At 48.8% G+C, this 24,025-nt stretch overlaps 1 protein-coding gene across 2 annotated transcripts in view; it reads left to right on the top strand.

Annotated features, from left to right (window-relative positions):
• Positions 1-24,025, top strand: part of PTPRT (protein tyrosine phosphatase receptor type T) — an 803,133-nt gene that overhangs the window by 115,799 nt on the left and 663,309 nt on the right. For both annotated transcript variants that reach the window (XM_057529518.1, XM_057529519.1), the window contains exon 5: positions 1,373-1,547. In XM_057529518.1, coding sequence (XP_057385501.1) covers positions 1,373-1,547 — 175 coding nt within the window. The remainder of the gene's footprint in view (positions 1-1,372; positions 1,548-24,025) is intronic.

Raw genomic sequence — 24,025 nt, 5'->3', positions numbered from 1 at the left:
TTCCTTAGCTCATGGTTCCTTCCTGCATCTTAAAGCCATCAATCACGTCACTCTGACCTCTGCTTCTGTCACCACATCTCCTTCTCTGACTCTGGCCATCCGGCCTTCTTCCTCTTCTGCATATAAATCCTCTTGGATAATTCAGGATCTCTCGCCATCTCAAAATCCTGAATCACATCTTCAGCGTCCCTTTTGCCATGTAAGGTGATGTATTTACAGGTTCCAGGGATTAGGATGTAGACATCTTTGAGGGGCTGTTATCCAGTTTACCCCACTTCACCTGGCTAATTTCATGGTTAATTTAGAGAGCTCCACTAACACCAGAATATACCTTCATGTGTTAAATGTTTTACATGCCTTCTCATTTATTCGTCGCAATAACTCCATAGAGCAAACACCAGTATCAGATCCATTGTTTAAATGAGGAAACTGAAGCCCAGAGAAATGAAAGTGCCTGCACAAATGGTTTTGGCTTGCATTTGTTTTCCTATCAGTTATTGTAACTTGCTACTGTGAAAAAGGGCCTTATTCAAACTCAGAGTATCACATCTAAGATTCAGGATGGTAAAAACAAAAATGCCGTGCTAGAAATGTTGATTCTAGAAATGTTTAGCAAGTCAGGAGGCTTCAGGGCACGGTGCTAGAAATGAAAAGAGCAAAGTCCTGCCCTCGGGGAGCTACAGTCTACAGTGGGAAACACTTGTCGGAAAAAATGTGTGGGAAGTTGGCACCATACATAAGAGAGTGAGGAGCTTCCAGAAGGTGTTGTGACAGGGGCACTTACTGGAGATGCTAATGAGCTGAACCTGTGTGTTTAAGGGAGAGGGAGTATCTCCAGGGAGACAGGAGGCACCAGGCAGAGGAAGAAGCATATGCCAAGGAGGAGAGGTGTTGAAAAGCCCCCATCCTCACTCTACCTGGAGGGACAGATTGGTCCCTGTGGGGGGGACTCAGAGCCTGTGGGTGGTGTACCAGGACACCAGCTGTTTATTATCACTTTGTGGGCTGTGTCTTCACTAACTTACCTGAGTCTGCATTTAGGGAAACCCTGTGGGTTTTGCTTAAGAGAAGAAGGAAAACGGGAGGAAGGTTAAGGGGCCAAGCGCCAACCCCAAGTGCAGATGAGCAAGGAGCCAAGGTGTTTAGAAGCGGCTGTGCCCTCTCCTCCTATGACCAGGCATCCACCCTCTTGAATCAGCTCACTAGCAAAGTTTATTCTTGAACCACATCACTTGCAGAAACCAGCAATGGAGACTCCTTATTATGGGAAGTCATGGGCCCCAGGGGTGTGGGGACGGGTGGAACTTCCATGCTGGGGTCACTCAGGGGTGTGTGATAATATGATGTCTCCTTCCCTTCCTCTGTCCTGTAGCAATGGAATGGCAGGGACACGGCCCTCATGGTCACCCGCGTGGTCAACCACAGGCGCTTCTCGGCGACAGTCAGTGTGGCAGACACTACCCAGCGGAGCGTGAGCAAGTACCGCTGTGTGATCCGCTCTGACGGTGGCTCTGGTGTGTCCAACTACGCTGAGCTGATTGTGAAAGGTGAGTGCCACCACCCGTGCCTCTCCCCAGGTGGTTGATTTCACGGGGATCCCTTGGCCCCATCCTTGCATGGTGGGAGGAGTTAAGACTCCCCCGTTTTCTCATCTGGTGTTCCTACACCCATTCTGTAGACTGAAACACGATTTCCAATTCTTCCCATCAGCACACATCAAAGAAAATAGAGGAAGTTATTGTGAAATCATGCAATATTACATTGTCATTCAAAGTTGAGTCTTACATGTAGGATCTGTATATGAAAGCTTATGGGATATATAACATAGACGACATCTCCAAATTTGGCTTTAATCTGCATTTAAAGTTAGAGTGAGCCAATGTCCTTGTGCTTTGGTGGCGTTCTGTTACAGTGATTAGAGTACAATTGTTTCTGAGGGATTTTTTATTGAAAACTCGATATAATGACAATATTTTAGAAGGACTTTAGAAATAAATAACCTCCCACCCCACTGGCTTTGATGCAATTTTTTTTCAATTTTCTTTTTCACCTTGAGGTATCACTGACATGTTCTTCCATTAAAATATGCACATTGTTCCTTTTCTGCTTCTTTCAAGGAGCTGGATAGTCCATTCATTTTTGAAAGACTATATAATCTTTGTTACCGTGCTTAATGGTTGTATGCTATTTCATCAAGTGAATCATCCTATTTTTAAAAATCTCCGTCATCATTTAGGTAATTCCAGGTGTATTTGTTTTTCTTTTATCTTTCCTTTGTGCATGCAACGATTCACACCTCAATTGAGTTCTTCCGAAGAGAATATTTTTATTCTACTAAACCAGATTATTTCCTTGGATAAATTCCCTAGGGGTAGAGTTAGTAGGCCAAAGAATATGAGCATCTTTACGGATTTTTCTTTTTGTTGCAATATTGCTTTTGCAAAAATAAACAAAAGAAGAAAAAAAAGGTTTGACAGCTTACACTGGAAGATAGCAGTGTATGGATGTTCTCATTTTCCAGTGTTATGTTCGCCGATTAAAATTTTAATATAACATAATTTAGTGAATGAAATAATGAAGCTGTTCGTCTTAATGCTAGCTGTAGAATGATACCCAGTGTTTTGAAGGTAAAAGCATCGCTCCACCCTCCAGAGGATCCTGAGTTGGTTCCCTTGGTCAAAGGATCGGTTGGTGTGAAACCTTGACCTCTCTTTGCTTCCGCATGTCATGGTAACCTTGCCTGGACTAGTGTGAGTCTAGGGTCTCTAATCCTAGAGAGTGTGGAATTCTCTCTCCTGTGCTGTCCTGACTCCAGATGGATATTCACATGGCTGCCCATTTGTCATTAATCAGATCTCAGCTTGACTGTCATCATGCCATCTTCTCTGAGAGAATTACCCTCCCCTGACCGCCCCCCATTCTGGTGGTCACATTCTATTATATCACCTTGTCTCTTTTTCACTCATCACATTTCCAAATTATATATTTTTCTTTCTTTGTTTACTTGGCAGCGTCTGTCTCCCCCTTTAGGATATAAGCTCTGTGGGATTTGGGGCATCTTCCATTTGGTTCATGGTTCACAATCAGTCCCCCGAGCTTAGCTGAGTGCCTGGCACGAGTGCTGAGCACACCGAACCATCTGAGATAGCCAGCGTTTGATGGTTCTGACCTGCACAATCGGTCGTTCCATAAGGCTCAACCTTAAAATGCTTGTTGAATGGTGGATAAGTGAAGGAGTTATTGGCCTCAGCAGGAATGCATTTCATCACTGTAATTCTATGAACACTTAAGCTGAAGATCAACAGATTGGGTAGTTACGAACAGAACAACTAACAGGAAAAAAAAAATCGTCTTTAAAATCGTTTACATTGAGTGTTATTATATATAGAAGAAACCATCATTTTGATCCCATTAGGCTCGTATCTTGGCTTTTTGGTGCCGTAAGATGGATTGGTGGGATAAAGTGGCCTTTGCAGGTGTTTCAGATAGTGAATATGCAACTCCTGAGCTGTACCCTCTGGAACGCTCAGTACACGTACTCTTTTATGGTGACCTCCCACACTGGAAAGGAAGCCCACCCTCCCCACCCGGAGAACGGATAGTGTTTTCTCCTGTTGTCCCCGGTCTCACCAGCACCTCGCCCGTGCCTGACACAGAGTTGGTAATGATTGCATAGGGTGAAGGACTAGGGGGCCAGTGTAGGGCTCTGAACTTTTCACCCGCAGACAGATGGAACCAGAAAACGCTTCATTTAGTCTTAACGTCCCCAGGTGTGGAGAAGGAGGTGTGGGAAACCAAATCCAGAGGGCTCTGGGACAGAGGATGTGATTTCCATGGTGAAGCATCATGACCTTTATTTGGAGGGGTGGCCAGTGTGTCCTGGGACTGTGGTTTATCCTTTGTTGGCTGTGTGTCCTAGGCCAGAGTTCAGCTTGGACTGAGTGGTGCCCTGACCAGGTTTGTCAGTACAATCCAGGAGCTGACATCGCTCTGTCCCCTCCCCACCCCAGCCCTTGCTGCTCTATTTTTTTTTTTTTTCTTTTTTTTTAAAGGATTTTCTTATTTATTTATTTATTTATTTATTTTTTTGGCTGTGTTGGGTCTTCAGTTCGTGCGAGGGCTTTCTCCAGTTGCGGCAAGTGGGGGCCACTCTTCATCGCGGTGCGGGGACCGCTCTTCATCGCGGTGCGCGGGCCTTTCTCTATCGCGGCCCCTCCCGTCGCGGGGCACAGGCTCCAGACGCGCAGGCTCAGCAATTGTGGCTCACGGGCCCAGCTGCTCCGTGGCATGTGGGATCTTCCCAGACCAGGGCTCGAGCCCGTGTCCCCTGCATCAGCAGGCAGATTCTCAACCACTGCGCCACCAGGGAAGCCCCCTTGCTGCTCTATTTTAAGGGATGTGCTGGATGGTCTCCTTCAGAGGTCTCCTTCAGGGTGGGCGATGGTGGGTTTGTGCTCCTGGTGACCGGGTCCCGTTTTGTTATACCTTATTGAAATCCTTTATGGAATATCACATTTTTTTTAGTGCCCATTTTTCTTCCCACTGGCGTTTTTATTTTCCTTTTTATACTCAGTTGGTGGTAAGCTCGAAGCTGGGCCCCTTGAATGTAGAAGTCCCTTCACATCCGCGATCTCATGTGGTCCTGATTGTGGCTCTGCACCTTGGTTTTATTTTAGTTCATTTTACGGCTGTGAGAATAGTCACAGCCAGGTTGAGAAATAGAAACAGGTCCTTAGGGGCAGAGCTAGGATCGGACCAGGAGCTAGATCATGCTATTTCGGCAACACCTGGAGGGCCTGAGGATTGTGGCCTTGTCAGCACATGGTAGCATGGTGTCATGAACAGTGTCGAAAACGTCCAGATAGCAGACAGGGTTCATGACAGGGGTCCCCCGACCTGTTGCTAACTTGCCCTTTTAACTCATGCATCATCCTCTCACCACTCCCCACCTTTCTGGAGAGGGGTACTAACTGCCAGATTCGTGGAGAAATGGATTTAATCCTTCCCTACACACACACTCTCTCTCTCTCTCTCTCTCTCTCTCTCTCTCTCTCTCTCATAAAAAGCTAATGGTACCCAAGCCAAACAAGGCAGTGAAAGACAGGGGACACCCAGAGGCGCAGCAACCAGAGGAAGCCTGTCACCCTGGGGTGTGCGGCCAGGAACCCACTTGAAGGCAGCAAACCAGAACACTGGGGGGAAAGTGCTTTATGAAGAATGACTCACTCACATCTTAGAGCCCCTTTTTGTAGCTGAGCCAGAATGCTTAAATACTTTAATACTGACGTATTTGCACTTGTTAAAAACAAACAACAAAAAAATGGAAAAAATAGAAATCTACCTTCTTTCAGGGAAGGGAGAAAATCTGAGAAAGAAGGCTATTTTCAAGGGCCAAGCGCTCTCCCAGGGGATGGGGCTGCTCCCCAAATTGAATTTCCTGTTCCTGGTTTACACATCACACAGATGGTGGGGGCCGAGTGGCAGGGAGCTGACAGACACTGGAGGGTCACAGGAAGAAGACCATCCCTGGGCAGCATTTTTTCCAGGTTTCCTCCGTTTAGTTCCAATTCAGAGACAGGAAAGGACCCTGGAGCTGAGATGCCCGGGTTTGAATCCTGGCCCCTTCTCATCCCAGCTCAGTGACCTTGAACATCAACCTCTCCCAGCTTCAGCTGGTTTATCTGGGGGTGGAGGTAGAGCATTACCTCCCTCAGGGGTGTGTGTCCTGAGGATTACATAAGACAGTGGGTGTAAGAGTTCTTAGAAGAGTGCTTGGCCCACTGAGCTATAAGTGTTTGTTAAATAAAATAAATGACTTGAGGTGGCTGGGGTTTCCCCCGGTAAAGAAGTAAAAGGTGGTGACGGCCTGAGTGGGTGGTGGGGCAGGACACCTGGCCCAGGTGCGGATTTGATTGCGATCTGTGTGGCCCTGGAGAGATCCCTTAAGGCCTCCTCTGCAAAGAGGGGACTGGTGCTTTCCCCCATGTGCTGAGCATATGGAAAGGGAGGGAGGAATATAAAAGAGGGGACTGGCACTTTCCCCCATGTGCTGAGCATACGGAAAGGGAGGGAGGAATATAAAAGAGGGGGCCAACATGTGGACTTGGGAACACTTGGGTCATGAGACTCCCTGGGTGCCCTTCTGTATCTGCCTCCGGTGAGTCAGGTTTCTGGACCAGAAGAAAAGTAGCTGGCCCTGCTTGTGCCCAGCCGCCTGACCACATGGGCCCCGCCCACCTGGCATCATTCCTTCAGAACTCGGGCCATGCAGGGATTGCGAGGTTACAGGACCCCTCAGCGCCCAGGGGTGCCAGGAGCTGGAGGCCCCTCTGGTGACATCTGTGGCAGGTGCTTGTGCTGGGCCAAGCCGTGGAAGGTGGAGACTCAGGCCGGGTCTCTGTCTTTCCCTAAGCAGGTGTGTTTATGGCTGGCTGGCTTGTGGCTCATGTATTATCCTGGGATGGTGAGCATCAGTGCTTCAGAAGATGCCACCTCATTAGAGTATAGGTAATATCAAATTCTCAGGGCAACACACTGATCAAGATGAAAGCAAATTGGAATAACTTAATTCCAAAGAACTGTTTATTGAGTTGTGATAATGTACCTGGGTATACATTAGATTACCCCGTAATTGAGGTTTTGCTCGATCGACAATCTGGCCTCTCAACCTACCTGTTCCAGACCAGTGCTCATAAATGCACTAATTCTCTCCCTGTTTCTGGGTTTCTTAACGTCTTCGATTTCAGGGTGTTTTAGTTTATCCCAAAGACATAGGTGTCTTCAAAAATGCAGATGTGGTCTGGATGAAAATTTTCTAACTCATCAAAAATGTGTTGTTGGTGGTGATTTTTAAATTTGCCTTCTGACTCCATTTAACAACCTACCACGGGTTCAGAACCTTCTTATCAATATGCAGATTGGTGCCTAGAAGAAATCCAGTACTGGTGCTGAGAGTCAGATGTTCTGATTTAAGTACTGATATGACTTCCTATCAAGGCAGCTGGGTAGGGTCAAGAGCATGGATTTTGGATGTAAACATCCCAAGTTTCAGTCTCAATCCTGGCCCCAGCTGTCTGTGTCTTCAGGCAAATTATATATTCACGCCAAGCCTCAGTTTCCTCATCTGTTCAGTGAGGGTAAATATAGCTAATTGGATCCTTATTAGAGGGAGACAGTATACGTATAGATCCCAGTAAAAGTAGACACCCACCCAGTTATATCTGTAAATAACAATAATCACATTTTAGTGTTATTAAGGGGATATTGACCAAATACAGTGTCCATTTTTCCTTGTTCTGCTTCTTGTACTGTGGAAATTTAAACGTAGTCATCTTAAGGTCTCTCTCCTCTGGAATGGGCTTGGGGTCATCAAATGCAGCCCACTAGTCCAAACTGGTTGCAGAAATGCTTTCCTTAGGTTGCACTGTGTTTTTGACTTTGAACACTTGTTCCGATACTTAAATGCCTCTTGAAGTTGTATTGATTTGGCCGCACTGAGCCTGCATTCTGGAGTGGCAGCAGCGGGCTGGTGTGTCTGCCCTGTTCTGGGGCATGTGCTCCACAGCTCACCCCTGTCCTCGCTTGGCCCATGTTGCTCACGTCACTAGTCTGGTTCCTGTAGGCCTTTGAGTTTACCGCCTCTGGTTTAAAGATTGCATGGCTGGAGTAGTTGACTTGTTCTTATATTCACTTGTTTAATAGTTGATTGAGCCCCAACTATGAGTCAAGTAGTGTGATAAGCTCACGGTCTAGCGTGAAGAAGTGTGCAAACCTGTAATGTGTGGTCATCTAGTTGTGTTGGGTGCCTACTGTATTGTCTTACTGATCCTATCCATAACCCTACGATACAGGTGCTGTAGCATCCCCCTTTTACAAATGAGGGCGTGGAGGATCAGAGAGGTTAGACAGTCATCCCAAGGTCACACACCTGATACATGGCAGAGCTGGGATTCCAGCCCATGCCTGCTTGTGCCTCAGCTCAGGCTCTTTCTTCTGTACCACATTTCTTACAAAATCCAGTATGGTAGGCCCTGTGATCAGGCGTGAGCTGAGGAAATACAAAGGGTGGAGCAACTGATGCAGTTTGGGAAAGCATCTACAACCTTCCAAGACGACCAGGGCTGCTGGTCCCTGTCCCATCAGTGAGAGCAGCCTAGGAGGACAGCTGCATGCCAGGAGAGGAGGCAAAGCCAGTGACCACTCTGAGCATTTCAGCTTGGGCAGCCACTGGAACACTGCAGAGGTGCCGTCAGAATCGTTTCCGTTCTCTGCCAGCCTTCAGAGGCAGAGCAGAGCTGGGGGCTGTATGGCCCAGTGGTCAGAGAGCCTGGGCTGGAATCCGGCCTCTGCCCTGTGAACTCCACTTCCTAAGCCTGCCTGGAGCCCCATCGTCCCCACCACCTCTCCTGTCCACACCCTAGACCAGGAGGTGGCAGACCATTCCTGCACAGGGCATGGTAGTAAGCGTTTTCAGCTTTGTGGGCCATCCAGGCTCTGTTTTAACTACTCAACTCTGCCGTTGTAGCAGAAGTAGCCCTAGAAAAGATGTCAGTAAGTGAGTGAGGCTGTGTGGCAATAAAACTTTATTTACTCAAACAGGCACGGAGCAGGATTTGGCTCCCAGGACACAGTTTGTCCATCACTGCACGGGACCAACCCCCATCTCTTTGCAATTGGATGGCTCTGCCAGCCTCCTGCCTGCTCCACGCCTGCGCCACCGAGGTCTGTTCTCTACGCAGCAGCCTCAGTGATAGTTTGAAAACAAGTTGAATCCTGGCCCATCCTTGCCGAAAACCCTCCACTAGCTCCTCTCTTATCCTCAGAGTAAAGTGCAAACTTCTTAATGCAGTCTCTAGATCTGGCCTCTGTCTCTGATTTCTGACACCCCCAGCCCCATATTTTTCCTCTCATTCTCTTCTCTGGCCACCCAGGTCCACTTCCTCTTCCTTGAACCCCAGCAAGTTAAGTCTGACCTTAGGCCCTTTTCACTTGCTCCTCTCTCTTGGCCCGAAATACTCTTCTTCCAGACGATTGTGTGGCTCAGTTGTTTGGTCCACTGTGGTCTCTGCGCAGGCCTCAGCTCCTCAGAGAGCCTCCGCGTGCCCACACTCCCTCCTGTGACTCTGTACCGTTGTACTAGGCTGTGGTTTTCTTCCCAGCCCTTATCACTGCCCGCCATGGTCATTCACATCTCTGAGTTACGCACGCTCTTGAAGGAAGAAGCTCTGTAGGTCCTGCTTCCTGCTGGGTCCATGGCACCTGATACAGTACCTGGAGTGCAGAAGGTGCTCAGACCTTGGCTGTATCCAGCGGGGAGTTCTCAGACCCCTACTTCAGAAGCAGGCAGTGGCATTGCACGCTCCTCCCCATTCCTTCCCTTCTCGAGGTTCTCAGTATTGTGTGAACTGTAGGTTCTTCTCCTACTTCTGAGGAAGTTCCATGTCCTTTCTGGGTGCTTCTTTTTTATCTTTTTCTTTAAGTGCTGTTTTTTTCCCTTATTCGTTTCTTCCTAATTATGGAAGCTGTAAGCTTTTTAATTCCCTGTGTCCCTCCTATGGCCTCCCTTTGTCCTGCTTTGGTTGCAACTTTGGGGTCCCAGTTGACCTGCCAGCATCATACTACTTATCCAGTCTACCGTGTGGCCATTATGATGGTCATTTTAGAAGCTTCTGGGCCTTCCTCAGTGGCTGTCAAGGGAAGGCTTGCCTCGAGGTGAGCCCTCTGTATTCCTCCCGAGTCCTGCCGACTGGTGTATACCTGCTTCAACCTGTGTCTACACGTTTAACACCTCTTTACGTCACACGTACCCACTTCCTCCCTCCACCCCACGTGTGACCTCGGCTTTCCTGGAAGATGCTATTGCAGAGAAACCTCAGCATTGACATCGTCTGTGTAGCCTTCCTTCCCTGTAGGAAAAATATCCTGATGCTCTTAGTTTTTGTCTTTCTTAGTCTTAACTTTTATTAATGGGTTGCATACTTTTTTTTTTTTTTTAAACCACAACTGCTATTGGCAAGCACTGGTAGATTCCAAATCGTGTAGGTCTTGGGTTCAAATCCCGGTCTGCCTTGTGTTAGCTATGTGAATTCGGAACTTCATTCCATGACTCCTTAATTATAAAATGGAATAAGAGCACAGCTTCTGTAGATTTGGGGGAGGGTCATGGCTCTGTTCATCCATTGTGAACTAACTGCCCCCGTGTTTATGCTTGTCTTCATCATTCTCCAACCTCCCCATCTGCCAGCTGCCCAGTCTTAGCCCCAGACTCCCTCACTCTTGGATGACGTCACTGTTAGTTTTCCAGGGGAAGAGAAAAATGACAGACAGGAAGAAAGTGGGAAACTTACTTGAACATATGTGTGTGTGTGGGGGGGGCGAACTGACAGATATCTATGTATACTGTATTCTATATGGGCACAAAGAACAGCTTATTTTTTAAAAAAAAAACGTAAATGTGGATAAATAAAACCTGACAAGTATTGGTTTCCATGATTTTGACTACTTCATCAGCTGCATGCTGATGGGTTGCATTAATGCTTTTAACGCATTTGGAAATTAAATCAAACGGCAACTGCATTAAACCCTCATTCACTTGGAACATTAACCTCCTGTGTTCAAATGGAAGAATTATCTGGGATATGGAATGAGCTGTAAGGTCTGTCGTAAGCTAACATTTGTGGACCATTTATTGCATGCCAGACACTGCCCTGGATATTTCACGTGAGGTTCTATCTAACCCTCACCTGCTCCCATGTTTCAGGTGAGGATGCTGAAGCCTGATCACCCAGCCTACTTAGAGTCTCACAGCCCAATGTCTGTCCTATTCCTAGTATAATTAAGACATTTTTTTTCTGACCCTCCTAATGCTAATTTTCCATCATGTTCTATTCTGTGACAAATAGACGTGGAAAATTGTTTCTGAGGACCTAAGATTCAGGCTCAGTTGCACTCAGTTAAACCGTGGGCTCCAGATTTGGAAAGGATGCTCTAGATCATTGTCTCTATCTTCTCACTGGTGCCTAGTTTGCCTCTGAAATGTTACAACCTCTGCCTAGACCAGTGGTTCTTAACTGAGGGTGATTTCATCTACCAGGGGACTTGTGGCAATGTCCCGAGACATTTTTAATTGTCACACCTGGGAAGGGAGCACCTGCATCCAGTGGGGGGAGGCCAGAGATGCTGCTGAACTTCTGCAATGCACAGGACAGCCTCCCTAACAAAGAACTGCTCAGCCCTAAAGGCCAGTTGTGCCAAGGTTGAGAAACTCGGACCCAAACCCCTCCGCATGGGGAGACTTCTTGATCCCTGATGCTCTGGTGTTCATCTGCAATTTTGTGGACTTCTGGCCAGGTGGGGCATGAGATGTAGGAGAAAGAAGGGAGAGCTGGTGACATTAGCTGTGAAGAAATGATTCAGCTTCTCTGATCCCCGGTCTCTTAGTCTAAAAACTCTGACATTTGACTTCTGGTTTATTCTGACCTGGTGAGTGAGCTAGGGTGTCCCAGTGAACAGTACACACCAGCCCAGCGGGCCATGGGAGCTGTCATTGTGCCTAGACTCCCCCAGCTTGCTGCCTCTTCAACCCAAGTCAGTCTACCTACTGGTAGAGCCCAGTAATCCCAAATGGGGATGGGTGGGGTGGGGAGAGGGGGTGGAGTAAAGCACTGTGCACTTCAAAAGCAAGTATCACAAGTCATTTAGAAATGATCCTCATGAAGGGACTTCCCTGGCGGTCCAGTGGTTAAGACTCCGTGCTCCCAATGCAGGGGGTCTGGGTTCGATCCCTGGTCAGGGAACTAGATCCCGCTTGCTGCAACTGAAGATTCCACGTGCCACAACTAAGACCCAGCACAGCCAAATCAATAAATAAATAAATTTTTTTTTAAAAAGAAGAAATGATCTTCATGAAAAAATCGTGGCAACATGTTTAAACATTTAAAAAGCAAAGGTGGAACAGTTAGCAGGAGGCAGATGCCAAGAAAGCAGTATCTCAGCAATTGGCAGGGTGTGGACAGTGGGCTTCCGATGTAATCAGTGGGGTTCCTTATGCCCACATTGCATTGTTTTTAAACTCCCATGTTCACGCCCCGTCTAAGATGTGCTGCTATCCTAATCCAGGGAACTCAGAGCCAGGGCTTAGGTGCGGTTTATCTTAGAAGGAAGGGAGCCTCCACTTTGCTGCTAATTAGATTTGAATGACCATTTCTCTGGGCTTCAACTTCCCTATTTGTCAAAAGAGAAGGTGTATTCTACAGGTGGGTTTCAAACTTATTCCCCCTCAAACAATAGAATGCCTTCCTAAAATAGTATGAAAAACAAATGACATAGCTCTACAGAATCATGGGGTTCCTGCAGTGGTGTAAAATTTTAGTTTTCCCACCACGTAGGCAGGTGGATTTCTTTGCTTCTTTAAAGGTTGTTGTTGTTTTTAAGTGCATATGATCCTCCTTTTTTATGCTTTCCTGGACCCTGGTAGAGAATGGAGCTAGGATCTGGCCCCTTCTCTTTTAAATGAAATGTGCTTGCTCCAACTTTTCATTACTAATCAGAGTAGCAGGCCTGTTACTTTAGATGTGCATCCAGAGGCAGATGTGACTCGCTTACCGCTGAATAAATGGAACTCTTCCTCTCTGATGGAACTCGGCCTGGCGGTGTGGAGCAGACACTTTTTGGCAGAGTGGCTGATCATCTGTTCTCAGTGAGGGAGAGCCTCCGGTTTGAGTTTATCAGCGGCAAAATGTGCTCCGTGGTTTGCTCTTCTCATCTCTCACACACGTGAGTGGGGAACTGCTGGACGCCCCCGTGAGACAGGACTGGCATTTGCTGTGTCTTTGCAAGCAGTTGGAAATGGTCTTCCTAAGGAGAGGCGGTGAGGCTACACTTTAGAGGCAGGTGGGGCTGGGGCAGACTTCTCGCTCTGTTTGCTGTCGGATTAAACTCTGCACGTGACCGAGCCTCAGTTTCTCCATCTGTAAAAGGGAACGAATGATCTTGCTTGCCTTACATTTTCTGAGGCTCAGTGAAATCAAGTGTGGAAATCACAGAGTGGGACCTACTTCGTACTAGCTGGGGAAGTTCAAAGTCATGTGACAATGTGATTTGTTCTCCGTACCATTTATCCTTCCTTCTGGGTGGGCAGGAAAGTTACACTTCCTAGACTCCCGCCTCCAGCTGGGGTAGACGAATGTGTGCCAAAGCGATACGTGCCCCTTCCAGGCCAGACCTGTACAAAATCTCCCGTGTGCGAGCCCCATCTTTCCCTTCCTGTTGTGACACTGGAGACCACGCACTGAGGCAGGCAGCACCTCCAGACAGAAGCTGGGTCCCTGAATGATATGTGGAGCCCAGCACCACCCCTGCCCACCCCACGACCTCACTGGGCTGTGACGTGAATGAGCAGTACCTGAACCAGCCACGACTAATCCAGCATATGTCGGGGGGAGTTGCTGTCCATTATCCTGGCCCTTCCTGCCTGATGGCTTTGAGACCTCATTCTCCAGTGTCCACCTGTATGGCGGGCAGACACCCACAGCATCAGGACTGTGCCACAGCTCCCACCCGGCATTTCGTGGGAGCCCAGCAGTCATGGACTCAGGCCTCCCAGCAAGCAGAGTTAGCTGATGCTTTCTGCCCGGTGTCATCGGGACTGACTCGTCAGAAGGCTGTTCCTTCCCTCTGAGCACTGCAGCCGCAAGCACATCTGTACTGACCCCCGCGACTTTTCTTTTAGGAGTACTGAGCTGGCCACCCCTTTGCCCTTCACCTTTCTTCCCCTCGCTAGGCTAATATAGTCCATTAAGTGACCAAGCCAGCTTGCAGGCCTAGGGACAAGGGTGACTCTTCCAGGCATCTTCTCTTGTCTCTGCTGAATCCTAGGCTCTGTTGATTTCCTTCCTTGACTTCTGCAATAAGCAGAGATGAAGGAAACTGCAGGATACCCACCTTCAGGCCCTGACCCATACCCGGAAGTTTGCTGAGTGTGGACTTGGTCCTACTGCCTGTGCCTGGGGACTCCACCTTTATGGCCTAAGCCCCAAGCTACCACCTTTCCCCCTGCCCCCTTGTGCAGCCAGGACTGTAGGACTCCTCATTGGCTCCTGGGCCCCAGTGTCATCAATGGGCTACCCTGTGTTTCCAGAAGCCCCAAAGAAGCAGCTCATAGATACACCTGTAGTCATTTGTCTTTGCACAGAGGGCCCATGCCAGGTATTCCTGGGGCTGGACCTGAGAAGAGCTCCCCTAACCCCAAGTTTATCTGCAGCCTGTGTGCCAATAGAAATCCTGCCCTTTGGTATTTGGGTAGAATGAGCTCTCTTTCTAATTTTTGCATGTTCCTAAGGCCTCATATTGTGGTAACTTCTAACTATTTGGTTTCCATTCCCACTGGCTTTCTATGTCAATTACCCCTCGCTTCCTACACCTTCTGTCTGCTCTGCACCATCCAAATTTGGAACTTAGTCCCCTTCCTTAATTTTTCTTCATCCTTTTCCCAACACACACACACACACACACACGTTCTTGGTGGTGTAGCACTTCTGAGGATTTAGGGCAAGGGAAGGGGGTTACAACACAGAAATGCGAATGCCCCCGAATGGAACATGAGGTTCACGTGCTCTGGCCACCCCAGCAGAAGTTCTTGGTGTCCGTGACCTTCTCTGAAGGCTCTGGCCTGCTGCTGTGTTGCCCTGGCCCCTCCCTTCTCTTGCTTCCTCAGAGGCTTAGCAACCTGGCAGCAGACAGTTCCCGGGGACCTGTTTGCACAGCTCGTTCCTGCCAGTCCTACTTGCCAGTTATTCCCCCACTGGCTTTGGATTAGTTCCCTCTGGCAGGTGCATGACTCTCCCCTGGCCTTTCTTTTGCATCTCAGAAGCGGAGCCCGTTTCACTGCCAGCGAGGATCGCATCCTCGCCTTGGGTCTGGAGGTCTCCGCAGGCCGCAGCCCTGCCCACGCCCTCACTCTTGGCCTGCCTTACTGACATAAGCAACAGCAGGAGGGCTCAGCAGAGGCTGCTCTGAGCTTGAGGATGGAGATAGAGGACCATTCTCCGTCTGGACCCTCTTAGTGGTAAGGGGCAGTAACCCAGCTCTTAACTGGGTACAGACTCAGAGGGAGATTACTGGCTCATGTCCCTGGGACGCCCAGGCACGGAGCTGCCTATGTGTAGAGCCAAGTCTCATGGCTCGAATGGTGGACCCAGGGCTCCGTCTCCTCTGCACTTCCTATTCTGCTTGTTTGTCCTTGACGTTATTCTCGTACATGCTTATGGGGAGTGCTGGGGGCAAGTCGAGGGCTGACAGCTCCAGATCCATGCCTTCTAGTTTAACGAACTCCAGGGTAAGGGAGTTTACTTCTCTGCATTTCTGGGCATCCCGGGAAAGGATTGTGATCATCCTTGCCTGGGTTGAGTAGCCAGTGGGGGACCAGCTGTTCCACCCAGTGGCAGGTGGAAGGGTCATGTGCCCAACTGTCAGAGCCAGGGGCCCAGCCCTGTGGCCAGCGGGGCAGGGTGTGAGGAGTCCAGGCTCTGCAGGAAGATGCAGGGTGGGGCAGGTGCCCTGCCCCTAAAGAGGCGTTCTGGGCAGACAGGAATCAGAAGGGCACAGGCAGGGCTCCCATCGTGTGTGCCCCGCCCCAGTGGGCTTCCTACAGACTTCTGAAGATTTAGGGCTGTTGGTAGGTTGTGGTGGTCTACAATCTGGGCCCCCTGGTTTCCGGCTTAAATAACCGTGATGTAATTTAATTCTTTTGTTTTAATGAATTTCACACAGCTGCAAGGCCATTTGAGGACCAGATGTGCTCAGAACCGAGTTATTTATCTGTGTCTGTCCATCCCAGAGTGCAGTCCCTCTCGGTGGCTCTGGTCTTTGCCTCTGTGCCTCTGCTTCCTGACATCCTTTCTCCACTCCCCCGTCGTCCTTTCTCCACTCCCCCGTTGTCCTTTCTCCACTCCCCCGTCGTCCTTTCTCCACTCCCCCATCATCCTTTCTCCTCCCATCAGTGTCTGCCCAGCCCTGCCTGTCACCCTCTCTTGCAGAAGGTCACAGATGGGTAACTCGGCTCCCTCTGCCCTGCTGGTCAGTGTCCTTGGTAGGATATTTCCTCCTGGAAAACACAGCCCTTCTCCCCGCTCCCCACCCTCCTCTCTCCCACTCTATCCTCCCTCCTCATTGCCTCTGACTCCTGCACTCTCCGTCTCTCCCTTTTGTTGCTTCTTAATACCTTGTTATATATATACACCAGCCTTGTCTACACCAATGGAGTTGTTGGCAATGGCTGCGCGATTCTGATACCTGGGGTACAGGGTGAGGCCACACCGATGTGTGGCATTCGCATCTTCCTACAAGCACTCTCTGATCAAGGGCAAGTAGCACCGTTTGCTATTTGGCTAAATCACTGTTACAAAGATAGACCTGCACAGTGCTGTCTCCAGACGCTGTGCTAATTGATTGATCAATGAGGCAGATATTCATTCAACACCTACTATGTCCCAGGAATCTTCTAGACACGAAGGATACACCAAAGAGGTCTATGGGGACAGGGCTTCTGTGATCCAAAAACGTACATTCTAGTGGAGGAGAAAAGAGGTTAGGGGTCTCCAAATCTCTATCCACCGAACAGGAACCCCTGCTAGACCGTAATGTCTCTGAAGTCAAGGGCTGTGTCCAGTTCATCTCTTTATTCCCAAGTTCACTGTGTCGAGGAAGAATTCTGTTAGTGGCTGCTTGCATGAAATCAAGTAGTTCTTTAACATGTACAAAATGAAGATGGCGCAAATAACCCCAAATTATTACAATTTCCATTTTCTAGGTGAGGAGTCAGAGACTCCGAGAGGTTCAGTGACCTGGCTGAGAACACACAGCTAGGGTGGAGTTGGTGGGCTGAGTGGCCCCCAGTTCTCTTGGGGGAGGCACATACTCAGGCACACAGGAGAGGCAGATGCCGGGGTGTGGGTGGCCCCCCTGGAGATACAGGAAGCCCTGGGGGAGGCCTGGCTGCTGGCCACGCCCTGTGGAGATGTGAGCACCAGGACCTGCAGCCGCAGGCCTCATCGTGATTCTCAGGAGACTTCTGTTCTAATTGCTCTTTTCAAGTGTCATTCCTGCAGTTCAGCGTGTGGGGGACATTGTGTTTGTAGCAACTGCTAATGACAGGGCTACTGAAAAGGACTGTCTATTTTTGGAGTTAAGCTTCAGCCTAAAAGAAATAAAAATAAACATTGAGGTTTTCTGTTTTTTAAATATGTAAAAAAAAAAAAAAAAGTTAATACCATCTTAACCTGCTCTCCTTCCTAGTGTGGGCAGAGCGGGAATTCAGTCTAGGAGGTCAGGGGGCCTGGGTGTAAGTCCTGGCCCTGCCATGAGCTTACGTTTCCATGAGATGCCACTTTCTCCAGTTCCTCCTGGTCCCGAGGACAGCTGCAGGGTCTGTCCTGGGCTGGCTGCAGCCTCTTCCCTCTCCTCCAGTCACAGCTGGCTCCATCCCAGTTCTTAGAGCCAGTCGGGCCCAGGCAAGAGGTGTTAAGCTTTCCCAGGGCCACTGCCAAGTAGCAGCTCCCAAATTCTGCCTTATCTGCCTCAACCTTATTAGAGCGTCAGTGAATCATCAGCAAAATGTCACTACTAAGAATGATAATGATACTGATGTGCAGCATATCTAACATGTTCTAAGAGATGCCCAGCCTTTGCTAACAAACACCTCTGGAAGATTGTATTGTTCTGCACATGTTTACTTTTCCTGGGGTGTAAGGAACAGATCTGAACCCAACTTGGAGCCAAGCCACATTGGCCCACAGACCTAAGAGCAAGAAACAAGTGTCTGTGAACTTCTTTTAAGATTTATGGATGTTTGTATGCCATGTGGCACAGCCAAAAAAAAAAAAAAGAAAAGTCTGTATATGGGACTTCCCTGGTGGTCAAGTGGTTAAGATTCCATGCTTCCACTGCAGAGGGCATGGGTTTGATCCCTGTCAGGGAACCAAGATACTACATGCTTTGCAGCTTGGCCAAAAAAAAAAAATTATGGATGTTTGTTACTGCAGCAAAAGCTCACTAATACAGCACTTTAAAAGGATGAGATGATCTTGGATAACTCTCACAGCACATCTTCCAACGTAGGTGTATTATTACTTCATTTTACACATGTGGTTGGACTAGGTCTTTTTCTTCTAGAATCCTACCCAGCACTGATCTTCTATAATCCTACGTCTTGGGGTCTGGCAGCATCAGGTCTTTATTCAGATTGTGGTCAGTTGGCCTTGAAAAACAGCATCACTATATTGGGTATGGCTATTAAGGGTATACTGAGAGACATTCTGAAAGTAAGAAGGGACTCCATCTTTTGGGTTCCTGCTGGCCTTTGGAAGGGCTGAGAGTGGTCCTTTACATCCCAGTGAGGAACTGGCTTCTGGAAGGCGGCCCTGCAGAATTGGAGTCAGCAGTGCTCCACAGGACTTACTACTGTCCAGTGGTCCACAAAAATCCCAGTTCCAGAGTCCTGTGGCTCAGCTGGAGTGATGGCCTGCCAGAGACATGGGGCCTGCTGGGCCATATGTAGAGCTAAGATTCTCTTGGGCCCTGGTGGCCATATGCAGGGCAGCTAAAAGCTGGTCAAGGCAACAAAGGGATCATCAAGGGAAATATATCTCAGACACAGTGTTCCTGAGACCTTACGTGTGAGTGGGAGCCTCGGCTTCAGGGTCTCCAGCCAGGACTCCTGAGCCATCTCTGGAACTGCATGAAGGACCTCCCCACGCAACACCTACTATCACTGTGGCCTTCTGCTTACGTTGTCCCAACCCCCAGCCGAGGCCTGGACCTCCGCACCCAGCACATTGCTGGAAGTGCTTCTCTCCAGCTCTGGGTCTCACTGTGATGGGAGCCCAGAGGATCAGTGTGCAAAGGATGGAATGCCATTTCTTATGAAGTTAAGGCGTACGTGTTGATCAGCCCAAAGGTTCTCCTTAAAAGCCTATAGTCTCCAGTGGCTGCAAGGGCAGTGGATGGAGTGACTGCAGAAGCATTGTATTGATTGCAGGAAGTAACTGAAGTGAGAGTTCACAACACCTTCTGGAAGGCAGGCAGTGCTTGGCTCTGATGAGGTGCTAATGAGCTCCCCAGCCAGCTACAGCTTGACCTGCATCTTCCCAGCCAAAGACCCGAGACTGGCGTCAAAGAGGGCACCAGCGGGTGTGGGTGAGGAGGTGATTAATGCAGAGCAACTTCGTGGGCTCATACCGGCTCCTCTCCCTAAGTCTTTTGTTTCTTTTGCCTTTTATCTCCACAAGGGAAAGCAAAGAGCCAGGCTTGCACTGGGAATTCCTCCCTGCTTGTATAAATGAGCCAGTCTTGCAGAAGAGAGTGAACCCTCCTATTCTAAGGGGACATTAAGCCCAAGGATTTGCCTCCTTCCCCCGCTCTGTGATCCTCACCACCCTCCTGGCTTCCCAAAGCTGAGTCGTCCATGCAGGTGTCAGGGTGTGCACATCATCTGGAGGGCAGGTGGCTAAACTGTGTGTCTGGGGAAGTAGCTGTTTGAAAGCAGGCGTGGGCCAGCATGCTGAATGGGCACCTTTACCTCTGCATGAGGTTGCATCGTCTTGTGTTCATGCCGAGAAGCCTTCTCAAGAGGGCAGCTCTTCTATTTATCCATCCTAAGATGGGTACCTTGTCTCCTGTGCTATCTGCGTGTGTTAAAGTTCAGCACAGAAGCAACAAAATGCAGAGCAGGAGAAGGACACAGGGATCTTTTATAGCTTATTAAAATAGGAACATCTGGGCTTCCCTGGTGGCGCAGTGGTTGAGAGTCTGCCTGCTAATGCAGGGGACACGGGTTCGAGCCCTGGTCTGGGAAGATCCCACATGCCACGGAGCAGCTGGGCCCGTGAGCCACAATTGCTGAGCCTGCGCGCCTGGAGCCTGTGCCCCGCGACGGGAGGGGCCGCGATGGAGAAGGGCCCGCGCACCGCGATGAAGAGCGGTCCCCGCACCGCGATGAGGAGTGGCCCCCGCTTGCCGCAACTGGAGAAAGCCCTCGCACGAACCGAAGACCCAACACAGCCAGAAAATAAATAAATAAATAAATAAATAAGAAAAAAATCCTTAAAAAAAAAAAAAAAAAAATAGGAACATCTGCATTCCTTTTTTTCCTCCTTGGATTTTTTAAAAAAAAATCTCTCTACTTTTCTTGCTTTTGAATGATATGCTTCACTAGCACACATTTAAATTCTGGACCCTGAATCGAATATCTCAGCCATGAGGCCCTGAGCATCAGACTTTCAGGGAAAGGAAACCTGAGTTCTAATCTCAACTCTGCCACCAACAGCACCACCACTGAGAAACTTGCCAAATCCCCGAACATTAAACCTTATGATCTTTCATTCTTCAGGGCCTTTACCTCTGCCATTCTCTTCGCTCTCTGGCTTTTCACCTTTTTCTCATGCTGTCATCTTTCAAAGCTCAGTTTAAACGTCACTTTCTCTATAAAGACTTTTTCAACTTTCGTAGACAGGTGTGAACATTCTTTTTTCGTAGCTCTTTTGAACATACCTCTGTTGGAAATATTTGTTGTTGGTTTGTTAATTTTTTTTTCAAACAGTTTTGGGTGGCTACAATATGCCCAGGCACTATTGCAAACACCAGGGATACAGGGGTGATCAAAGTGACGAAGTGTGTACTGTGGGCCAGTATTGTCCAATAGAACTTTCTGTGATGATGGAGCTATTCTATATCTTTGCTGTCTGCTATCTGTGACTCGATAGCCACATGAGGCTACGAGCCCTTGAAATGTGGCTACTATGACTGAGGAAATGAATTTTAAATTTTATTGAATTTAAATTTAAATAACCACACAGGGTAGGGGCTACCATATTGGACAGTACCATTTGGCAGGACCAGATGGACTTTGAAAGAGTTAATAGAGAATATATAAGGAGCATGTTAGAATCAAACAGAGTATAGTGGCAGAGAATTAGTTGGGAGACCTGTTTTGGTAAGTGAACGAGAGAGGAACTTCTTGGAGGAAGTGACATTTGATCTAAGACCTGGAGGATGAGAAGATGTCAGCCATTTAAAGGGCAGGAATACTTTTCTAGGGAAAGGAGACAGTGAGTAAGAAAACACTAGTGGTAGGAAAAGCGCGGCACGTTGGAGGAATTGAGGGTGGTTGATGTGATTGGAATGGAATGGGTGAGTGGTGGGAGTGGAGGCTGGAGAGCTAGTCGGGGGTCAGATCATTCACGGTGTTAGAGGGGGAGGGGAAAGGGCTTGTTGGAAGTCCTCACATGAGGGGAGAAAGAGCAGGGCATTGAGCCCGCATCTCCTGGCTGTCCGCTCAGTACTTCTGCTGTGCTGTGCTTCCCCAGAAACTTGGGCTCCCAACCTTCTCACACAGTGCTAGCCTTGGGCAAGCCTCATCTGCATTCTGTTTCCATCCCTGTCTCCAGCCTGACTTATTTAGGCCTATCTAATTTATGTAGCTGCTGAACATGGGTAGTACATGTCGGGCTCAGGGACCGGCCCGTGTTTGTCCCTGTGAAAGAGAAATACTACTTTCTCCACTGGAGCCATCCTTTCCGATCATGCCTGCTTGGTAGTTAAGATTCTGGGAGCATTTAGCACAAGGAGGAATTGCTGTAATGACAAGTGGATCCTTCTGTAACCTCCACTTAATTGGATGAAGTGACAGCCCCGGCAAAGACTCAGTAAAATTTGGTGCAGTTAGACTGTGCTGAACGGCTGGTTCCAGAACCAGGGTGGAAATCTTGCAGCTGGTTCTTGGAACCAGGGAGAAGTCTGGTTGGACAGGAGGAACCTGTGCTCGGGGACCAGGTGAAGGTGTTCACTTCACCTGCTCATCCTCCCATCCTTCCTGTGAATTCTGCAGCTCTCTCTAGAAGTTTCCTTGAAGGAAGTGGTGAGAAGTGCTGAGGTAAAGGAAGTGTCTTAGATTGGATTCCCTGGGAACAAAACCCGAGACAGAGAGTTGGATGCAGAAGGTTTATTCAGGCAAGTTCTTCGGAGGAACACCTGTCAAGGAGTGAGGGAGGCAGGACTGGGCAGAGGGAGAAGTTGACTTGTGATGTGGGTACAGCTGAAAGAGTAGGGCTCAGGTGACCCTATGGGCGAACCCTGGAGCTTGGATGGCACTTCAGAGTTGTCCCGATTTGAGGCTAGAGGACTGGGCCTTTGTATTCCCACATCGACCGGTCATTGGCCATGTCCCCTTACCCCCAGCAAACATAGCCTTGAGGCAGTTCCCAGAGATGGATGAAGCTGTGAGCAGTAAGCAGTTGACACTTCCAGTAGCTGGGGGAGGGGCGCAGCTGCCTCCCTGTCAGCAGGTCACTGCAGCGTCCACTGCAAGGTCAGCTGGAACCGACGACCCACGGTTCCCTGGGTCTTCCTGATGATCCTCAGATGTAACTCCAAGGCACCGCACACAGGGTGAACTCCTCTGCTCCTCTCTTCCAGTTCTCTCGCCCCCGTCCTCTGCCTGATCTGGGTGAAAAGGAACAAGTTCCTTGACTACCTGGACTCTAGTTTCCTCTCTCGCCTCTGTTCCACTTGCTTCTGACCCCTTCACTGGCCTCCAGGGCTCCTTTCTTACTACTTCTGCTGTTCCCCGTGGCTGATCAACTCTGTGTGAAGCAGCTTCTCACTGCACTTCCCACTTCCACTGTGATTCTCCCCTTTGGGTGGTCACATCCCAGCAGTGAGTCTAGAAGCCCAACTCCTCCATCGCTCAGAGCTCCCTGGTGTGGTGGAGAAATGTGTGGGCTCCAGGTCACGTACCGGAATGGCGATCCCTGCTCTGCCACTTTCCAGATAAGTGATCCTGGCAAAGGCTGGCTTTCTCTTTGTTGACATTAGGGACCTAGACATGGAGTCATGTGTTTTGTGTCATACTTTGGTCATTTTGAACCTTTTACATCTATACAGTTAGGATACATCTACCTCCATCATAGAGCATTGGTAAGAACTAGATATTGCGTGACAGGCCCACAGCACAGAATCTGGCATATGGTAGGGCTTGTCATTCTTTTGTCGTCATTGAAAGCCATGGTCAACTCAGCTTGGCCAAGGGCAGTCCAGGCCAAATCTCAGAACCCAGATGCTGAAATGCAGTTCTGAGTGTAGTATAGAGTCTTGAGATGAGAGGAGGTAGCCATGGTGAAACAAACATCCACAATTTGGTTGTAGGGCCTCCAGCCAAGTCTAAGCCCACTCCCCAAGAGATCTGAACGAATGGGTTCCTTGCAGGCTACATCTAGGTGCAAACCCACATCTCACAGCCAAGGGCAGAGCAGTATTCATTCCTGATTCACTCCTTCTCTCCACCTCCTCCCACCCAGATCTCTCCTTAGAGAGATCAAACACAGCCACAGCCTCGACTTCTGCGGGGGAGGAGGAGGCTGTGAGAGTCGTGTCTCCCCAGTCCCATAACTGTGGCTCAGTGGAGGCATTTTTCTGTCCTTACATGCGATGGGAGCCGATGTGGACCTCCACATCCCAACCTCGTTCTTCTTCCATCGTTGGACACACAGCAGGACTCCACAGGCAAATGGAAAAGAAAAGGCTTGATCACTGTTTATTTTCCTTAATTTTCACTGTACCTCTTTTATTTTTACCCTTGATTACAAGCAACAGAAAAGTTCTTCTCTGTTTTTTTTTTCCCCCTTTTGCAGCTGTTAGTTTGAATAGCATCCTCTAGACTGACCCCCCTGGAAGGCTCAGAAAGGAGAGAAATTAGCTAAAAGGGAAACAAGAGAAGCATTTTTAGTTTGGGGTGCGAGCCTCATTTTGCCAAACCTGCAGTCTTTTGCCTGGCTTTAGAGCCTTTGAATGCCAGCCCACGGCTTCTGGGGACAGAGTGTTTTTGTTGTTGTCATTGTTGTTTTGCTTGGTTGTTTTTCTTTATTTGGAGACAAACGGGCCTCCTCGAAGCCCCTCTATGGATCGTTCTGTGGATCCTGTTTTATCATTTATAGGGAGGGGCAATCTTCTTGTCAAGTGGTTAAGATTTTGGTTG

This window comes from Balaenoptera acutorostrata, chromosome 15 (genome assembly GCF_949987535.1).
Source record: "Balaenoptera acutorostrata chromosome 15, mBalAcu1.1, whole genome shotgun sequence".
NCBI classification, from domain to species: Eukaryota; Metazoa; Chordata; class Mammalia; order Artiodactyla; family Balaenopteridae; genus Balaenoptera; species Balaenoptera acutorostrata.
The sequence above is the reverse complement of the archived record's forward strand: the minus strand, read 5'-3'. Positions and strand labels throughout refer to the sequence as shown.